The sequence below is a fragment of the Podarcis cretensis genome, assembly GCF_951804945.1.
Source record: "Podarcis cretensis genome assembly, chromosome: 5".
Classification (NCBI taxonomy): Eukaryota; Metazoa; Chordata; class Lepidosauria; order Squamata; family Lacertidae; genus Podarcis; species Podarcis cretensis.
Window position 1 is genome coordinate 46,742,009 of NC_137174.1, and position 19,120 is coordinate 46,761,128.

The following is a 19,120-nucleotide window of genomic DNA, read 5'->3' on the forward strand; positions in this document are numbered from 1 at the left end:
ATGATTAAGCCGCTTCTGGTGAACCAGAGCAGCGCTTGGAAACGTCGTTTACCTTCCCGCCGGAGCGGTACCTATTTATCTACTTGCACTGGACATGCTTTCAAATACAGCTCAGTACAAGATACCTATTGCTTCCAGTTACACACACACACACACACACAAAATTTCCATTCAATTTTCCAAACTCTTTTTCAAAAGTTGGTTCAGTTTCTTCCTTGTTTTGAAATATTGACTCAGTTACCTATGGAACATGTATCACTAATACTTTCAGACTTTCAAATATGTACTAGCAACCACACCTAAGAGCTCTTTCCCCCAATTCTGAATGGAATTTCTACTAGGTATCTTTCATACTTCCTGCCTATTGAGAGAAAGATTCAGTCTTGTCATTGGCAGAGGTTCTGTGGTTTCTGGTTGGAAAAGTTGCTCCACTAATTACACTTACATGCCAGCTGAGTCTTATGCAGAGACTTCAGTTCCTAAGCTATGAGTGTGTCATAGCAACAACAGTCACCACAATCTAATGATTAGAAGTCAGGTACTAAGAGGAACTGAATAACCTCTGCAGAGGCGACTCCAACATCTACCACATTAACATAAATTATTCGCATGACACCTTAGCCCCATATTCAAGGAGAATATTTCAGCAAATATTCAAGGAGGATGTTTCAGCAAGGTGGATGTGACTATGCTTGTTTCAAGACCAGACTTGAGGAACACATAGACAATGGGATACAAATGAAATAGAAGTCAAGGAAATCTCTGGAAGAGATTTGTGCTTGCTTCTCCAGACAGTCTGTGATTGCCATCAACAGATCAGGCTCTTTAAAATATAAAAGGTAAAGGTAAAGGTACCCCTGCCCGTACGGGCCAGTCTTGACAGACTCTGGGGTTGTGCGCCCATCTCACTTAAGAGGCCGGGGGCCAGCGCTGTCCGGAGACACTTCCGGGTCACGTGGCCAGCGTGACATCGCTGCTCTGGCCAGAGCCAGAGCCGCACACGGAAACGCCGTTTACCTTCCCGCTGGTAAGCGGTCCCTATTTATCTACTTGCACCCGGGGGTGCTTTCGAACTGCTAGGTTGGCAGGCGCTGGGACCGAGCAGCGGGAGCGCACCCCGCCGCAGGGATTCGAACCGCCGACCTTTCGATCGGCAAGCCCTAGGCGCTGAGGCTTTAACCCACAGCGCCACCTGCGTCCCTCTTTAAAATATACACACCACCTAATTTTCAGGTTACTCGTTAGCTGATGCTCTGCATGAGAAACCTGTTCTATGATATTTGTGTGTACATACTCAGGATTAGGATTTAGTACTTTAGTATGGGAGTCAGAGGACTCTTACCAGCAGTAGTAGTTGCTTCTGTAGTTGCTTCCGGGGTGACAGAAGCTAGTTCATGAAGAGAAAGAAAGTAACAGAGTAAGAGGAAAATGGTGCAGTAAAATGAAATCAAAACTGTATATTGTACTAATGCTTTTAAATAGCTAGCAGATTCTTCTTACTAGGATCAATGTGTTCTGTGGTTGTTTCTTGCAAAATGTGTTCTGTAGTTGTTTCTTGCAAGATGTGTTCTGTGGTTGTTTCTTGCAAAAGAAAGGAATAAAAATTATTAAGAACTATATTACACTGAAACCCCATTTTTGTGGTAGTGAATTTTGTTTGACCATTAGATGATCTAACATATAGTATTTACTTAGGAATGAATGAAAGGTGAATTGTTGGGGAATGAGAAGACAAATAAAAGAAGGGAATATAAATCTAATATGTACTCTTGTCCTTCAAGCCTATAGTCCCCTGGGGCAGTAAGGCCCTCTGGTAGTAAGGGAGTAAGGCTAGACTGGTGACTGGGAGTGGCCGCCGAGACCACATAACACCGGTCTTGAAAGACCTACATTGGCTCTCAGTACGTTTCCGAGCACAATTCAAAGTGTTGGTGTTGACCTTTAAAGCCCTAAACAGCATCGGTCCAGTATATTTGAAGGAGCGTCTCCACCCCCATCGTTCGGCCCGAACACTGGGGTCCAGCACCGAGGGCCTTCTAGCAGTTCCCTCACTGCGAGAAGCCAAGTTACAGGGAACCAGGCAGAGAGTCTTCTTGGTAGTGGCGCCCACCCTGTGGAACGCCCTCCCATCAGATGTCAAGGAAATAAACAACTATCTGATGTTTAGAAGACATCTGAAGGCAGCCCTGGTTAGGGAAGTTTAATGTATTTTTAATCTTTTTTTGGAAACTGCCCAGAGTGGCTGGGGAAACCCAGCCAGATGGGCGAAGTATAAATAATAATAAAGAATTATAAATAATAATAATAATAATAATAATAATAATAATAATAATAATAATAATTGCATTGGATCTCCCCCTCCAAGGGTGGAAAGAGGGGTTGGAGAGAGAGATCAGGTGATGAATCCCTCTACTTCACTGCCACAGAAGTGTCCCCAGTACTTGCCCAAATGAAATCAAAAGGGCTGAAAAAGTGGCAGACCAGGGTGCAGAAGCTTCTTTACTCAAGCAACATTTACCCACACTAGGGAAAATTCAGCTCCTTCCCAACCATAAGAATCCAGTGCCATCCTAGTCACCTGCCAAACCAGCCCTGATGTCCTTATCAACATGCCGTTTCATATTTTTTTACCATTTAGTACTCATTTAGCGTTATCACATTTACCATTTACCAGTTCCACACCCACCCAATCTGGATTAATTAGGAAAATAATATGGGACTGAATTTTGACGAGGACTGTGCCATGTAGATGCTGTGCAAAACATGCATGCGTGAGCACAGGTCCACAATAAACCGTCGTGTGAACAGACCCAGTAAAGGCAACAGGTTTGAAGTCCTGTTTCTGGACTTCCCAAAATGATGGGCTATGAGGATATTCAGTCTTATTAGCCAGGACTCTTTTTATATAATAATAATAATAATAATAATAATAATAATAATAATTTATTATTTGTACCCCGCCCATCTGGCTGGGTTTCCCCAGCCACTCTGGGCTCTGGGCGGCTTCCAACAAGGATGAAAAATACACTAAAATGTCACATATTAAAAACTTCCCTGAACAGGGCTGCCTTCAGATGTCTTCTGAATGTCAGGTAGTTGTTTATTGCTTTGACATCTGATGGGAGGGCATTCCACAGGGTGGGCACCACCACCGAGAAGGCCCTCTGCCTGGTTCCCTGTAACTTGACCTCTCGCAGTGAGGGAACCGCCAGAAGGCCCTCGGAGCTGGACCTCAGTGTCCGGGCAGGACGATGGGGGAGGAGACGCTCCTTCAGGTATACTGGACCGAGGCCATTTAGGGCTTTAAAGGTCAGCACCAACACTTTGAATTGTGCTCGGAAACGTACTGGGAGCCAATGTAGGTCTTTCAAGACCGGTGTTATATGGTCTCGGCGGCCGCTCCCAGTCACCAGTCTAGCTGCCGCATTCTGGATTAGTTGTAGTTTCCGGGTCACCTTCAAAGGTAGCCCCACGTAGAGCGCATTGCAGTAGTCCAAGCGGGAGATAACCAGAGCATGTACCACTCTGGCGAGACAGTCTGCAGGCAGATAGGGTCTCAGCCTACGTACCAGATGGAGCTGGTAAACAGCTGCCCTGGATACAGATTTGACCTGTGCCTCCATGGACAGCTGTGAGTCCAAAATGACTCCCAGGCTGCGCACCTGGTCCTTCAGGGGCACAGTTACCCCATTCAGGACCAGGGAATCCTCCACACCTGCCCGCCTCCTGTCCCCCAAAAACAGTACTTCTGTCTTGTCAGGATTCAACCTCAATCTGTTCGCCGCCATCCATCCTCCAACCGCTTCCAGACACTCACACAGGACCTTCACCGCCTTCACTGGTTCTGCATATTCTTATGCAATTTTTAAAGAAGCAAAAGGATCCCTTCATGAAAGCAGCAGATTGAATATATTTGTTGATTAATAGGTGACTTTAAAAATCACATTTTACCTTGTGGCGTAGTATAGTAATAAGCAGTAAATGATGGTCCTGCGTTAAAGGAATTTCTGTACAACACAACAGTCATTGTGTCTGAAGCGGATATAAATACATGACGGGTAGCCAAGCAAATTCTTCCAAGTTGTCTTGATGTGCCCAGGCCACCATCATAGACAGCAATATAGTCTGTGCGGCAGTTCATACTGTAGATGCAAATTTAGAAGTTATTATTTATTATTCATATTAATGGAGCCACGTAAAAACTCTATTTTTATTCCTCGCAACTAGCAATTCCTCAAGACATGGCATGTTAGATTATGCTGAGAGACTGGCAAAAACTTGATTACCAAATATTGGAAATACACTCAATCATCCTCCATAAATCTGAGTATTTGAAAAAATATGGAGTCAGCCTCACATTTACAGTCAGATTTTAGCAATGTTTTCTAAGTTATATGGATGTAGACAGGCATTGGGAGAAAGCTTTAAGTTACCAAGCTGTGATGAATACTATCTAATTAGATTCAAGTTGCTGAGTACATGTAATGCAATGTATATAATATGTCACAGAATAAGTATTATAAAAACAAAAATACTAAGTAATACATATTCTTCACAGTAATTAAAAGCCCTGGATGTGTGTGAGAGAGGCATTCCATTCTCCCCCTCTATTCTCCATTCAATATTCCCTTATTCATTGGGGCTCATTGTAGGCATTTGTGTGAACTATATCACGTATATACATATATGGGACTGGATTGAAAAACTCTGAATTGTATCTTGCCCATTGCCTTCTTATGTACAATCATACCTTAGAAGTTCCCGAATGTTTTGTCTCCCATTAGTCGCAAACCCAGAAGTGACTATTCCAGTTTGTGAACTATTTTTGGAAGCCAAATGTCCGATGGGGCTTCCATGAATTCCAATCAGAAGCCACGCTTTGGTTTTTGAATGTTTTGGAAGTGAAACAGACTTCTGGAATGGATTCCGTTCGACTTCCAAGGTACGACCGTATCTGGTCCTGGGTGATTCTGGCTACCTCACTTGATTGTTCTAGACATCAAAAATTATCTTGGACTCAAACATTTTTAACCATATCCACAGGGGAAGCCATGTAAGGCTGTTGCAGCAAAAAACAATGAAGGTTCTGTGTAAAAGGTCTTGCCCAAAGGCCGTTAAGGACTAAAGAATATTAAATGCTGTTTGTCTTTAAATGTGTCAGTCTTTAAGATGGCACAAAAACTCCATGTTGTTTGGGAGCATTTTACTGGTTGCAAAAACAGATTTAGAAATTAATCAGTCAAATGTACAGAAAGGACTACGATAATGCAAATACTTACTTCCAACCAACTGTTTTAAACTGTAAAACAATTCTATTGTAAAACATTGGAGCTTTAATTTCCCAGGCACACTGCATCAGCCTGCCATATCCAGGATAATCAGGGCCATAGATATATCCATATGGTTCCGAGAGGATGCCACCACACTGAAAGGGCGCTGAAGAACACAGACAGAACATTTTGTAGAGCCAGGCTCAGTTGTCATTATGCGCAAGGTATTGTAGAGATAATCTCCTCTATAGCAACATTAGCACTGCATTTTAGATCTTCCCTCAAACCCCAGGCATCTAGGACTAAAATTTCACCTAGGCACATTGGGAACACCCATTTCAGGGGGCTGGAAATATAGGATTTCTCAGAAGGCGATGATCATTTGTTCAGAGAACAAAGAAAGCAAGGAACAAAAATTTCTCACTAACACTCATACAGGCTCCTGCGGTGGAGGCTGATTTGTGAAAGCAAATGGGGCACTGCCCCACCAACCTCATTCTGCTGCTAACATTCTCCTTTCCCTTCCTCTCCCACAACAAACTGTGAGGTGAGTGGGGCTGAGAGACTTCAGAGAAGTGTGACTAGCCCAAGGTCACCCAGCAGCTGCATGCGGAGGAGTGGAGATGCGAACCCAGTTCACCAGATTACGAGTCCACCGCTCTTAACCACTACACCACACTGACTCAGATGGTCCTGAGATGCCATTATTATAAAGGATGTAAGAAGGCACTGCATTTTAATTCCATGCTGCATCTTCTGCCCAAAACTACATTATTCCTTTTGCTGTTCACTGTGGCAAAATTACCGGTACATGGAAAAAGGTAGGTACTCACTAGTGGTTTCTGGAGGAAAAGTTGTTGCTAAAGAAAGATGAACATTGGTCAGCAAATTTAAATATCTACTAAGTTCATTTTAAAAAAATGATACATTATACTATTTTCATTTTAAAAAAAATATATCCAAATGGTTCCAAGAGGATGCCACCACACTGAAAGGGCACTGAAGAACACAGACAAAACATTTTGTAGAGCCAGGCTCAATTGTCATTATGCACACGGTATGGTAGAGATAATCTCCTCTACAGCAACATTAGCACTGCATTTTAGATCTTCCCTCAGACCCCGGGCATCTAGGACTAAAATTTCACCTAGGCACATTGGGAACACCCATTTCAGGGGGCTGGAAATATAGGATTTCTCAGAAGGCGATGATCAGAAAGCAAGGAACAAAAATGTTAACTTTACATCCCAGTGCAAGATGACCATGCTTTCAGTTGTGTGTGTGTTTGCATATGCAATTTTTGAAAGGCTTAAAGCCTATTCTGTTTCTACTTTGTGTCAAAACAAATATTAATCTACCTTTGGGTCATTTCTCACTAACACTCATACAGGCTCCTGTGGTGGAGGCTGATTTGTGAAAGCAAATGGGGCACTGCCCCACCAACCTCATTCTGCTGTCAGCCGCACCCCCTGCCTGCCTGCCCACCATCCTATGTGCAAGTCCAGGAGGTGGTACTGCTGGTCAGTTTCCTCCTTCTTAGTCTCAGTGTTAGCTTTGTACAGCTGAGCAAGGAGAAGAATGGGGACAACTAGGAAGCTGCCTAGCTGACTGTGCTCTGGCTCCATCTGCTGTTGGTCTTCCTGCTTTACATTCTTTCAGCACCAAAGAGCATCAACCACGATTGTACTCAGATGGTCCTGAGATGCCATTATTATAAGGGATGTAAGAAGGCACTGCGTTTTAATTCCATGCTGTATCTTCTGCCCGAAACTACATTATTCCCTTGGCTGTTCACTGTGGCAAAATTACATGCAGAAAGGTTGGTACTCACTAGTGGTTTCTGGAGGAAGAGTTGTTGCTAAAGAAAGATGAACATTGGTCAGCAAATTTAAATATCCACATTCTACTATGTTCATTTTTAAAAATGAACTACTTGTTACACAGAAGAGTTAAAATTATATCTTATACTTGAATTTTGCATGCAAATGTAGTGAAGAGATACAGAAGAACAGAAAAGTAATTAATTTATTTATAAGTCAAGGACTTTTAAGTGAAGAACCAAAGGTGTCCCATCGCTGGCCTAGAGAGATTAGGACTGAGGTGCCCTGTTTTGCATTGCTCCTGCTACAGCCTGAGGGGAGGGCTATTCTCAAATCACCCCTGCTGCCTCTGCCTTCCCTTGAAGAAGAGAAAGGCGGTGGACATAAGTCCAAATGCCTGTAAAGCCCTTCAGTTAACAGAGATTGCAGTGTTTTTACACCATAACAAGTATGTTTTCTATTTCAAGAGGGCCCTCTTCACTGGGTATTCATTATTCTTAACTGCATGAACACAGAGAAAAGGCAACAGATTTGCAACTGAATGTTTGATTATTCAGTTGAAGACTTGCTTCTCTCTAAGTCATACCCTTTTTGGACAAAGTATAACAATAAAGATTTAGATTGGAAACTTACTATACACGGGTTCGGTTGTCAACCCTGGAGCTGTGAGAGAAGAATTTGATAAGAAAAGCAACCTTGATCAATATTTGTGGAGTAAAGTTCAGTTGAATAACAAGCATTTTACCACCCCAGCATGTTGTCATAAATGGACAAGCAACAGAGACTTAAGTGTGTTTAGACCTTAACAACCTTAGAACACTGAAGAGAAACATAGGAGGGCTTTTGACCAAGGTTAGCTGCTGTCCTGAAGAAAACTGTAAATATCCTTAAATGAAACAGAGGATATGTGGCCCTTAGGATCCAGTGTTTTGGCTCTACACATACTAAAATAAACCAGGATATCACAATTTTTCAAGTTTTGTCCTAATTTTGTTCCTGTTTACTCTCATTTTCTTATCAGAAGGTGATAAGAAATCCAACATTAGTCATATTCAGAGTAGTTCCACTGAAATAAATGAACCTACCCTGTTTTTTTCGGGGGGGGGGGTACGCAGGGGTACACATACCCCTAAACATTTTGTGAATCTAAGTTTGGCCTCATTGAGGGGCGATATTTCAATATGAGTAGGAAAATGAGAGTACCCCTAAACATTTTTTTAAGAAAAAAGCACTGATTCAACATTAGATTTCACCTCATGATGAAAGAATATTTACAACAACAACAAAGCAAGAATAAATACATCTGTTTCCAACAAACTTTCATTCTTTCATTCACTTACTCATTTCCATTAACGTTCATCCCCTTTAGTTTTTAAAATGCATGCCAAGAAAGTATGCTGTTTTTATCTATGCTCCCATTTACCACCCCAAGTTTGGACAGGTAAGTGATGTTCAGATAATGTATATTCAATGACTTTTTACCTAATACCAAATAAAGTCTGTGTTGATTTAAAATGGGAATGGTATATCTCAGTTCTGTACTCAGTTAGTTCCACAACTTAGGGAAATAGCAGAACAAAGCATTACAAAACAAATCAATATAGAGCTTTGCAAAGCAAAGTCTGAAAAAAAATATGTACCTTTTGAATTCTCTTTCACTTCTTGATTCCAGCTCAAATTCATTTTCTCTCCCTTGCTATTACTGATATTTTCTACAACAGATTATCTCTCCTTGTTTGGATTTCAGGATTCTCAATAACTTAATGTTAAATTTCCAATAGTTCCTTATTTGGTTTGTGTCTTTATTTTCTCTTCCATGCTAAAACCTCATTACCTCAACATTATCAAGTGCTAGAGCATTTATGAGGTATCATTTAATTACATTTTGGTCAGAGTAGACCCACTGAAATTAATGAACATAACTAAGTTAGGACTCTTAATTTAAATGGATATGCTCTCAGTAAAATTTAGTTGACTACTACCTATGACCATTACTCTGCCAAGCCTACTGTTATGCCCAGGGACCTTCATATTCCCTACATTAAAAAAAAAGGTGAGCAGATTTCATTACCTGTTGTTAATTCAGGAGCTGGTGAGGTTGCCAGATCTATAAATAAAAAACATCATTTTATAAAACAGTCAACATTCTAGCAATTGTTAATGCTATAATGTCCCGCAGATGTCAAGATTCAACCTAGATTTTAAAAATATTTGCTCTTTTAAAATCAAAACCACATTTATATTTTAAACTTGTATCGGAGCAATTGTAAAATGAGTGGTTGAAATAAGTATACATTTGCATGGTGTGGCAACCATCTTGATTCCAAATGGCATCCAATTGTATCCCAACTTGTCTCTTGATGTCCAGAACAACCATTATAATATTGTAAGAAGTATCCAAATGGATAGTGAAACAAACAACTTTCCAAAATATACAGTGAAAATGTTGAATTTTTTAATAAAAAATTATTTGCGAATTTAGCACTTTTGCTTTCCCTATGAAGAAAAAATGAACATTTGAAGGAAGACTGGAGGAAACAAAATGAAAAACCATGGAAACAAATAGGGGTTTGGGCAGCTTTTACGAGTAGCATAGTTCTGGATCTGAGAAGACTAAAAAAGGCAAAATTTCACTGAAAAGGTTGAGCAGAAATAGTTTGTGAATGAGTCGGGCCTTCTCCAGATAATCAAAACAGTGACACTGAACATATGTGTGGAGGGTAAGACCGCAGATCAGCTCCCCATCCAACCTGCATATGCTTTGTAGTAGGGATAAAACCAGGCCTTGCACTGCCTGCAATTTGGCAGGCTTAATGCTCTCTGGAGAGGCATTGTTTTCTCTGTCATCCATTCCTGGGGAAAAGGGGAAAACGTTCAGCCATGTTTAAATTCCCCATCATAATCAATGGGGAGAAAGGTCTAATTCAGACTCGGAACAAGAAGTCAAACTGGAAAGACGGAGTGGCTCTGAAGCAGAGTAGATTGTTTCCCATTACAAGTACAGATACAAGCCAATCTAGTGAACTGTTGCACAACCCTATTGTTTACTGCGTTAAAGCCCCTCTATTGTAATCCTGAAGCAAACGCCCACAATGTCAAATTCTAATCCAATCTACAAAATTCTATTCCTGCATACGAAAAGCAAAAATATTCAGCTGCATGGAAAGTAAATGTATGAGTTCCAGGGTTACCTGTTATATCGTAATAGGCAAAAAAGCCAGAGCCTGCACGATAGGACTCTCTGTGGAGTAAAACTTTCATGAGGCCTGAACGTGAAACGAATACCTGACTTGGGCCATCGCATGTTTGCCCAAGTAGTGCTGAATGATTTACCATTCCATCATAGATTTGAATGTATTCACTAGTACAATCCAAACTGTGGAGGAAAAAGTGTCATTAGTCATACTGTACAAGGCAAAGAAATTCCTGCATTCAAAAGTATCAGATGACGATGTCAATGATTTTATTATTTATATGATTTTGATGATTTCATTTTCTCCTCACATTCTTAACTTTAAAAACTCTGTCTCCTCTCCCACCTGCGGTTTGTGACCCCTTGAGTTCAGTTAATTTTTTGTTGTAACACATCAACAGCAAAATCCTATTCATGGCTAATTGGAAGCAAGTACTCTTGAGTTCCTTGAGACCTGCTCCCAGATAAGTAGGACATATAAAGGCCTTGTAGCACTAAATATTGTAGCATTTTGATTAATGTAATGTCTCATTGGTTGGTAAGAAATAGGCTCTGGAGGAAAGATTTTGGAATGCATCTCACAATGTCTCAATGGGAGACAGACCTGGAGCCAGCACATCATTCCTCTCCTACTTTAAATATATGCAGCAGAACTCTAGGATGAGTGCTGGCTCTGGACAGCTAGACTTCCTAGTGTGGCCATAATATTGATTTTCCCACAGAAGTCATGAGCACTGTTTTGTAGGGAATTTTGGAAACTTCATTTATTTATTTAGTATATAATATGCATGAGCCCACAGGACATGGTCACCTTAAAGACTTCCATTTCTCACCCTTTCCCAAGGCAATCAACATCTGGCACATTGCATTCAGCTCACTTTGGTTTTATTAAATTTGTGAATGAAGACTCAGAAGCTTCAACAGCCCAAGTGAGATATGCAGGCCATAGTTGACCCAGATTCCCTGGCACTTATGGAATTGCCAGCCATTTTTTACTAACTTTGCAAATAACAGAACAACTGGAATGGACTCTGAAACTGGAAAATGTTCTTTCTTTCTTTCTTTCTTTCTTTCTTTCTTTCTTTCTTTCTTGGCAGAGCAAAGTGATAGAGTATATAAGGGATGAGACAATCTTTCACATATATGCTTTAAGGATATGCATGCTTTTATTCCTTTGTGATTTTAGTAATGATGAAAATTTTTGAAAAATAAATTAAACTGGCACACCTGTAACCCACAACAGGGTGGTGGTGTCAGCTCCCTCACACCTTGCAGATGAACCCAATCCATCAACAAGCTGCTCAGGTGAAAAGCCCTTATACATGATTTACACAAGGTATTTTTTAAAAAATGTCAAATCAATCAGTTTATGTATTATATCAATTCTGCATGCTTTTGCTCTAGTTATTCAAAACAAGCAAACATATAAAGAAAAAGAAAAGATGAAAGAACCAGGAGAACATGAAAAGGGGTAAGTGTGGAAAAAGAGAAGCAGAAAGTGAAGAAAAAGATTAAGGAGGAAAGGAAGCATGACGAAATAATTTCCTCTTCAGTGGTACCTATTGCCAAAGTACAAGCGAGATGCTGACAGTACAAAACACTAGCTTTCAGCAACGGAGGACTTACTTGAAATAATCAAGGGTTAGCACTATAGGAATCTTATAATATGAAACAATTGTCCAGAGACACTCTACGACGTTTCCACCACCAGTGTAATATGTGGGATAAAATGACCCCGTTGGATCTGTGAAAGTCTTGCCACAACTGTAGCTACCTAACAAATACAAAAATAAACGCTGAGTATTGTGTCAAAGCATTGCTTCCCCCCACCCCTCCAAAAGCAGATCCCAGTAACAACTTTCCAGCTTGACCAAGACCCTGAGGACAGAATCACAAGGACTGAATTCCATGTGGTCCTTCTGTTTTCTTCAGCCATCTTCAGCATCACATCTGTTGTGTGTCATGAAGCCAGGTGATCTTTGCACCATTAAGCAGAGAGCTGCCATTGTCAGAAGAATAAATACTAGATCTGCTACGAGCCCAGTGAATCCAGCTTTTCTTTGCAGCACAGGCCTATAGATCGGTTCAGCTCATGGTAGGCATTCTTATAAGAACAAGAAGCCAGAATGCAAAGAATTCAAGGGTTTTTCTGAATGCTTTGGTATGGGTATTTGGGGGGGGGATCTAATGTGTTTGATTTAGTACCCTAATAAAATATGCTGTTGGGGGGGGGAGGCAGTTTCTCCTTCTCCTTCTCCCCTTCTGGCCAAATATTTAACTTGAGTTAGAACTGTCCCCTCCCCCCCAAAAAAAAAGATTTCAAGCTTATTATTATTTATTAGGTAAAGGTAAAGGTAAAGGTACCCCTGCCCGTACGGGCCAGTCTTGACAGACTCTGGGGTTGTGCGCCCATCTCACTTAAGAGGCCAGGGGCCAGCGCTGTCCGGAGACACTTCCGGGTCACGTGGCCAGCGTGACGAAGCTGCTCTGGCAGTTTACCTTCCCGCTGGTAAGCGGTCCCTATTTATCTACTTGCACCCGGAGGTGCTTTCGAACTGCTAGGTTGGCAGGTGCTGGGACCGAGCAGCGGGAGCGCACCCCGCCGCAGGGATTCGAACCGCCGACCTTTCGATCGGCAAGCCCTAGGCGCTGAGGCTTTAACCCACAGCGCCACCTGCGTCCCATTATTATTTATTATTATTTCTTAAATTTGTATACTGCCTTTCATCCAAAGATCACAGGGCAATTCACAAGATATTGGGTCAGGCTGGGTTGGACCCAGATCAGCTTGGGTCAGATTGGGTTCCAGTGTGCCAGATAGGGCCCTAGATAGGGCATGCACAGCCCCAGCAATTAGGCTCCTCCAACAGCATCTGAAGGGGTTTGCAGGCTACCCACTAGCAAATTTCTGCATGAGAAAGTGATGCTATATTGTCAGCATGCCGGGAACTGGAATTCAACATTATATTATGTAGCAGAAGAGATGCTGCTTACCTTTAGCTACTGTTGTGGCAGATTTCACTCCTATTTAAAAGAAAAGGGAGAGAGGAAAGAGAATCAAGAAAACATTGCAAGAATACAATTTCAAAATTGTTCATTGAATTGATGTGGTTTAATATGTAGCAGGAAATGTTCTTCATCAAGAAGAAAAAAATGACTTCATTGAATGCCATGCTTGCAAAGACAAAAAATATGCCACTTTTGCTAGGAAGAAGAAGAAGAACAAGGACACTCCTCTAGCAAATCCAATTTCTGCAACCATTATAGTGGAATACAGTTACAAATCTTAGGGGTCTCATATGTAGGGCTTCAGTCTTAAATGCAATCAAGTTGTGTTCTTACAAACAAAAAGAAACCCCAAATGAATAAGAGCACTGTATGCTAAAAGTTTCATTTCATCTGAGCTCAAAGCAGTAGCTGTACAAGTTGGAAGTTGTACATTGGAGGCCAATCTGCAACACTAGCTCACTTCTGGAGGCAGGGCCAGAGTGACATACATGAGGGGAACCTGCTCTTTCTAGTATACTCCTGGATTGTAATTCCAGGATTAGGCCACAGCACTGTTGCGGCTGGCAGTAGTAAAGAAGAACCATTGCCAACTTGCATCCCTCCCCCTCCTTCCTTGATTGCTGGTTGACATTGCTATAGACAGAGGCTAGCCACTAGTTGACAGGGCTGGGCAGTGGTGTAGCAAGCCGCTTGGGTGCCCAGGGCTGGTGCATGCACTGCCCACAGGGGCAGGGCAAGCCGCCCATGGGGTGGGGCAAATAAGCTGAGCTCCAGGCCATGCTGATTTTCCAGGCCATCCACAGCCAAGCAGGAGGTGGTGGCTGGGGCACTCTGCAGGCTGTGCGACACCCGGGACACCCTTTGGGTAAGCCTGCCACCCAGTGTGGACCACCCTCCCTGCCCCCCCTTAGCTACACTACTGGGGCTGGGAAAGGATTTCTCTCACAGCCAGATCAAATTTTTATGTTACTGTATAAACTGCAAATGGGGTGTGTGTGTGTGTGTGTGTGTGTGTGTGTGTGTGTGTGTGTAAGAACGGAGTTTGAACAATTACTTTTTAGACTCTTGAAATGGGACGTTATTCAACAAAACTCAGTTCTGTTTTAAGAGCAGCATTTCACAATGTTTGACTAGTATTAAGGAAATGAATGTTAGTACTTAAATTCAAACAACATGAATCATTCTTCTGATCATCTTTATAACCTTACTGGCTTCTGGAAATCTGATAGCATTTAATTTACGATTACTGCCACTTAACCACACAGAGAGTAGCTCCTTTTCATAATCCTTTTGTTCTGAAGTGGTGCTAGTATAATCTCAAAATGCTTCCATAGAACCCCAGCGAAACCTCTGTAGAAGGCATAATTTGCAGAAGACAGTAATTGCACCACAGCAAATCTTTTGCACCTGCCATTGGGAGTATCTTTCATAGAGGTCAAAGAGGAACACACGGGACACAGGCTTTGGATAAACATGGGTCTTGACTATGTGCAAACATGACTATGACTGTTGCTCAGCATCCCAGTGGCATAGCAATGCAACCATCATGTCAGGTAGACTGATCCACACCTACACCCCTGGCACCCCTTAAGGGGGCCCTCCTCATGTAAGGCAATGAGAACCCTAGCTCCATTCCTTCTCAGCTAAGCTACAGCTTGGGGCCAGAGCATCTGCTTTCCACGCAAAAGTTCCCAGGTTCAGTTCCCAGCATCTCCAGGTAGGACAAGGGGAGACTTGTCCTACAAGCTAAAGAACACCAAAATAGAAATATTTAATAAGTGAATTTACTAAAGCTACTACTGCTGAGCTTAAAAAAGGTTAAGGTTAATAGAGAAGTTTATTGTTTTATATAAATACATTTAAAGGTTATTAAAGAAGGCTAAGCTTCTTCTGTATGACTGCGGGAAAGTATAATGAAAAATAATGATTAGCAATGAAAGGCTATTTCTGCAATAGTTGGGAGATGTGTAAATAATATCCAGGGGGAAGAACAATGAGTGTATTGAGCCTTGCTATTAAACTAATTTTTACAATGTTTATAGCCTGGCAGCATGTAATTCCTCTCTCTCCCTACCCACTGGTGGAGTGCTTTGAAATATTGGCTAAGAATCTTCATGTATGGCTTTGGAAGCGGGCTACTCCTTCATTTGGTAAATGAGGAGTACATCGGCTCCTGGTCAAAAACCACGGCATGTAAGGCCTCTTTGATAGGTCTTTCCACCTTTTTCTTACCCACCTGGGGTATGATACTGCCCTCAAAACTGTGAATATCACCTTTAGTGATTTGCGATCTTGCTCACATGTGCCCCATGGTCCATCTGTGTCAGGATTCCAATACCTACGGGGTTTTTTGTTATCTCCCAAGCTTAAGAATTTGACTGTATCTAACTATCGCCATCTGTTTTCTAAAGTCAGATTAAATGTTTTCCCATCTGAAGTGCTGATGGGAATATTGACTGGTGTCCCATACCGAGATTGGCTGTGCCCATGTTCCCAGGATGCTGAATATATGGAACATATTTTAATAAACTGTAGTTTGTATAAACAGGTTCCACAGCATCTAATCAATCCAATACTATCGGAACAACCTAGAAATACTGACCCATTTCATGTCAAGGTTCTCCTTGAGGATAAGTTTGATACTGTTACACTTCTTAAAGGCAATAAAAATAAGAAATCAGTATGTACCAGCTAAAGCTCCTCTGTTGGCCAGCAAGGCTGATCCTACACCTTAATAACTGTTAATATGTACTATTGTTGCACTGTGTATTTTGGGTCGAAGGACCACGATAAAGTGCGCTCTCTCTCTCTCTCTTTCTCTCTCTCGTGTGTGTGAATATAGATATTATAGATATTAAATTAAGAGATGTCCCATATGTGTTTTTTTTCACCCAGACATTACCAGAATTGAAGAGCTATATCTGATGTCTGGGATTGGGTGTTCAAAACTGGGGGATGAGTGCAGAAGAAGGAATTGGACCTCAACTGTTGTGCTTTAACTGACCCACAGCTTATGCTTTCAGTGCTCTATTTGCGCACCTAGGTCTGTGGAATTACAGTGAGCAGGACTGAAGTGGACTGGTTCCTCCACCTCGATTTTTCTTACATCCATGCTGATGATCACAGCCTGTTGCCTCTTCCCTCTTCCCCAACAAACACACAAAAATACTTCACCTTGAGGACAGGGAGTAGGTAAGAGAGGGCAGAGTGCTCTTGAAAAGGCTAAGACCCAATAGATTTCTGCTTCAGCAGGAAATGATGTTCTGAGCATCTCTTCCCACTGTGAATGGTGGTGGGCTGATCTTCAAGCCTCCATCATTGAACCCTTTGGAGAAGCCTTCACCAACCTGGTGCTCTTTGGATGTTTTTGGAAGCCTACTCCCATCAGCCCTATTCATGTTGTTTGGGACGGGAGTTATAGGCTAATGACGTCTGGAAGGCACCAGGTTGAAGAAGACTGCTCTTGAGAATTATGGCTGAAGGCTCAGAGAAACCTCTCAAGGGTTTTCAAGAATTCAAAAGTAATGCTTCTGGAATACAACCAACTGGGGTGGTGGAGAGTCCCTTGATGCCTTCTCAGCCATAAATAGCTGCATGGAATGGATATTCTCCATAATAGGAAATATTTGGGCAAATGGGGGGGGGGGATTTCCTTGCATTGACATAGATATTTGCTTCCATGCAAATGCAGTTATGACAACCTCTATAACTACAGAAGTCAGAAACTAGATGAAGCTAGTCCAGTATCCTGTTCTGTCTGTGGGAAGCCTGAAAGCAGGACCTGAATGTAACAGCAACACTCAGTAACTAGAGTTATTTAAGGCAGAGTTGAGTAAAATACAATTCAAGCAAAAATGTTACACAGCATAGTACCTTGGACACTTAATATTAAAAAATGATGCATTTCCAATTAGTTAATTAATAAAATGTGTAAGTTGTGGTTGGTTCATTTTAAAAAAATGGAAGTTTTTCAAATTGGATGCAACCCATGCTGGGGGTGATGACATAGGTAATGCACAAAAAAACACAGGAAAGAGTGATGTGTAGGAAAGGAAAAGCATTTCCAAGTCATTGAATTCCTCCTCTCTAAACCAGTTTGAGTACACCATCACACACCACAGACGTCATGGTCACGCAACAACCTACGCTGTTTCTGGCAGGGAGAGAGAGGAAATTTCTGGCACTGACCAACCCTTGCCAACCTTCTCTTCCCATCCCCAGCCACACCTTCCCTCCTGGCTTCCGAACTTTCCCCCTTTGTGTGGGTGGCAGGATCTGGCACACAGTGGTTCTTGTTTAAGACTGATGCCCAGGAGAGCCTACAAAACAATAGTCGCAACTCACATCAAAATATATTTCAGCACAGCTAATCACTATACAAAACATTATTGAGCCAGGGAATTTATAGTCCAAACCAGCTGGAGTGGAACAACTACTTAAAAATGAGTTTTAAATAAGTGAGACCTACAACAAAAATCTTGGCGTGTGCAGTGGCCTCAGTTCAAGATTCCCTACTCTAATTCAGCTCCCCCTACCTAGGAATGGGCAGATCTGTGCATCTTGGTTTCTCCCCATTCCTCATGTTTCCAATCCTTTCAGTTTTTCACATTTCCAATTCAGTTTGTAATTTTTAAAGTCCTCATAAAATTTATCGGCATTTTGGTGCAAATTTCTCCTAATATACACATGCACATTTGCCCCTTTGTACACATTTTTTTGCAAAGCTGTTTTCCCTAATATAATGCATTTCATCTGTTATTTTCACTTACATATTTTCACTTACTTAGGCACCCTTTATCCTAGTCTATGCATTTGTGTAAGCATTATTTATCCACAGAATAAGATCTCAAAGGATGGCTGTGTTTTAGTTTGTGTATTGTTTCAGAAAGTGCATGGTAGGTAGGTTCACCTTTAAATGTGAACTGAATCAAATTGCTCCCCTCTATCCCTTGATTTTCTGTACCTGCCCCCAACAGTCAATATTTATTGGCCCCTGAGGACACCGTCCCTTGTGTGGAATGCTTGGTCCACTTTTCTTCTGTAAATTCCATGCAAATCTACGGTTTCCCTTAAACCTATTGATAGCCTTCATTTTCATTTTTGGAGTGCCATTTTGGCTCTGTAAGATATGAGGCTTTCCCCCTTAGGATTGGGAATAGTGTATGTGATTAATGATCAGTTCGATTGATTGTGGGAGGGGCTTACTTTCCACAATCCTTCTAAACTGGTTTTAGAAGTGAATCTTCCATCCTATTGCCCATGATTAGGGAGACCCTGAATCTGTGCATGCAGGAAACCTGTGGCAACATCTGCTGGGACCAGGAGTGCCAACTTGGCCCCAGGACCATGGGTGCCATGTAGCGTGCATGGCCTTGGCACCAAATTTTGTGGGTGCCCAGCCCCTTCATGGTGAATTTTGTGAGTGCTTAGGCATCCAGGGCCCCAGGGAGTTGGCGCCTATGGCTGCGACCTTCTGGGGGCAATTGGCGGGAGGGGAGATCCCATAGCACATCAAAAACATGAACTTCAACTGGGCACATGCTGAAGAAGCTGCTACGCTCTAAAATACATCTAATCCATTTTACATTGAGGTAAAAACTGCCTTTCAAGCTTGAGTGTTCTATAGGTAGTATAAGTAGGGGCACAAATTTGATGCTCAGAGGTTCTGGACTCCAGGTGGTGTTTACCTAGAGCCAAGGGTGCCAGTGTCTGGGGCCAAAGCACTTTAGCTTTCTCCCCCATCTTATTTTAGAGAAGGATGGGCCAACTTCTCTGGACAATTGAGGGGACGCACGTGACATAAAGTCGCACAACATCAGAATGCTATG

The 19,120-nt window shown here is 41.9% G+C and overlaps 1 protein-coding gene across 4 annotated transcripts in view; it reads right to left on the bottom strand.

Annotated features, from left to right (window-relative positions):
- Window positions 1-19,120, bottom strand: part of LOC307216411 (scavenger receptor cysteine-rich domain-containing protein DMBT1-like) — a 32,532-nt gene that overhangs the window by 11,480 nt on the left and 1,932 nt on the right. The window contains exons 2-12 of one of the 4 annotated variants that reach the window (XM_079976642.1): window positions 13,278-13,307; window positions 11,910-12,057; window positions 10,282-10,466; window positions 9,162-9,197; window positions 7,724-7,753; window positions 7,102-7,128; window positions 6,104-6,130; window positions 5,280-5,436; window positions 3,952-4,142; window positions 1,501-1,581; window positions 1,343-1,387 (exon numbers count right to left, since the gene is read on the bottom strand). In XM_079976642.1, the coding sequence (XP_079832768.1) occupies window positions 1,343-1,387; window positions 1,501-1,581; window positions 3,952-4,142; window positions 5,280-5,436; window positions 6,104-6,130; window positions 7,102-7,128; window positions 7,724-7,753; window positions 9,162-9,197; window positions 10,282-10,466; window positions 11,910-12,057; window positions 13,278-13,307 (957 nt within the window). The remainder of the gene's footprint in view (window positions 1-1,342; window positions 1,388-1,500; window positions 1,582-3,951; window positions 4,143-5,279; window positions 5,437-6,103; window positions 6,131-7,101; window positions 7,129-7,723; window positions 7,754-9,161; window positions 9,198-10,281; window positions 10,467-11,909; window positions 12,058-13,277; window positions 13,308-19,120) is intronic. The other 3 variants (XM_079976643.1, XM_079976644.1, XM_079976645.1) reach the window with 3 other exon arrangements.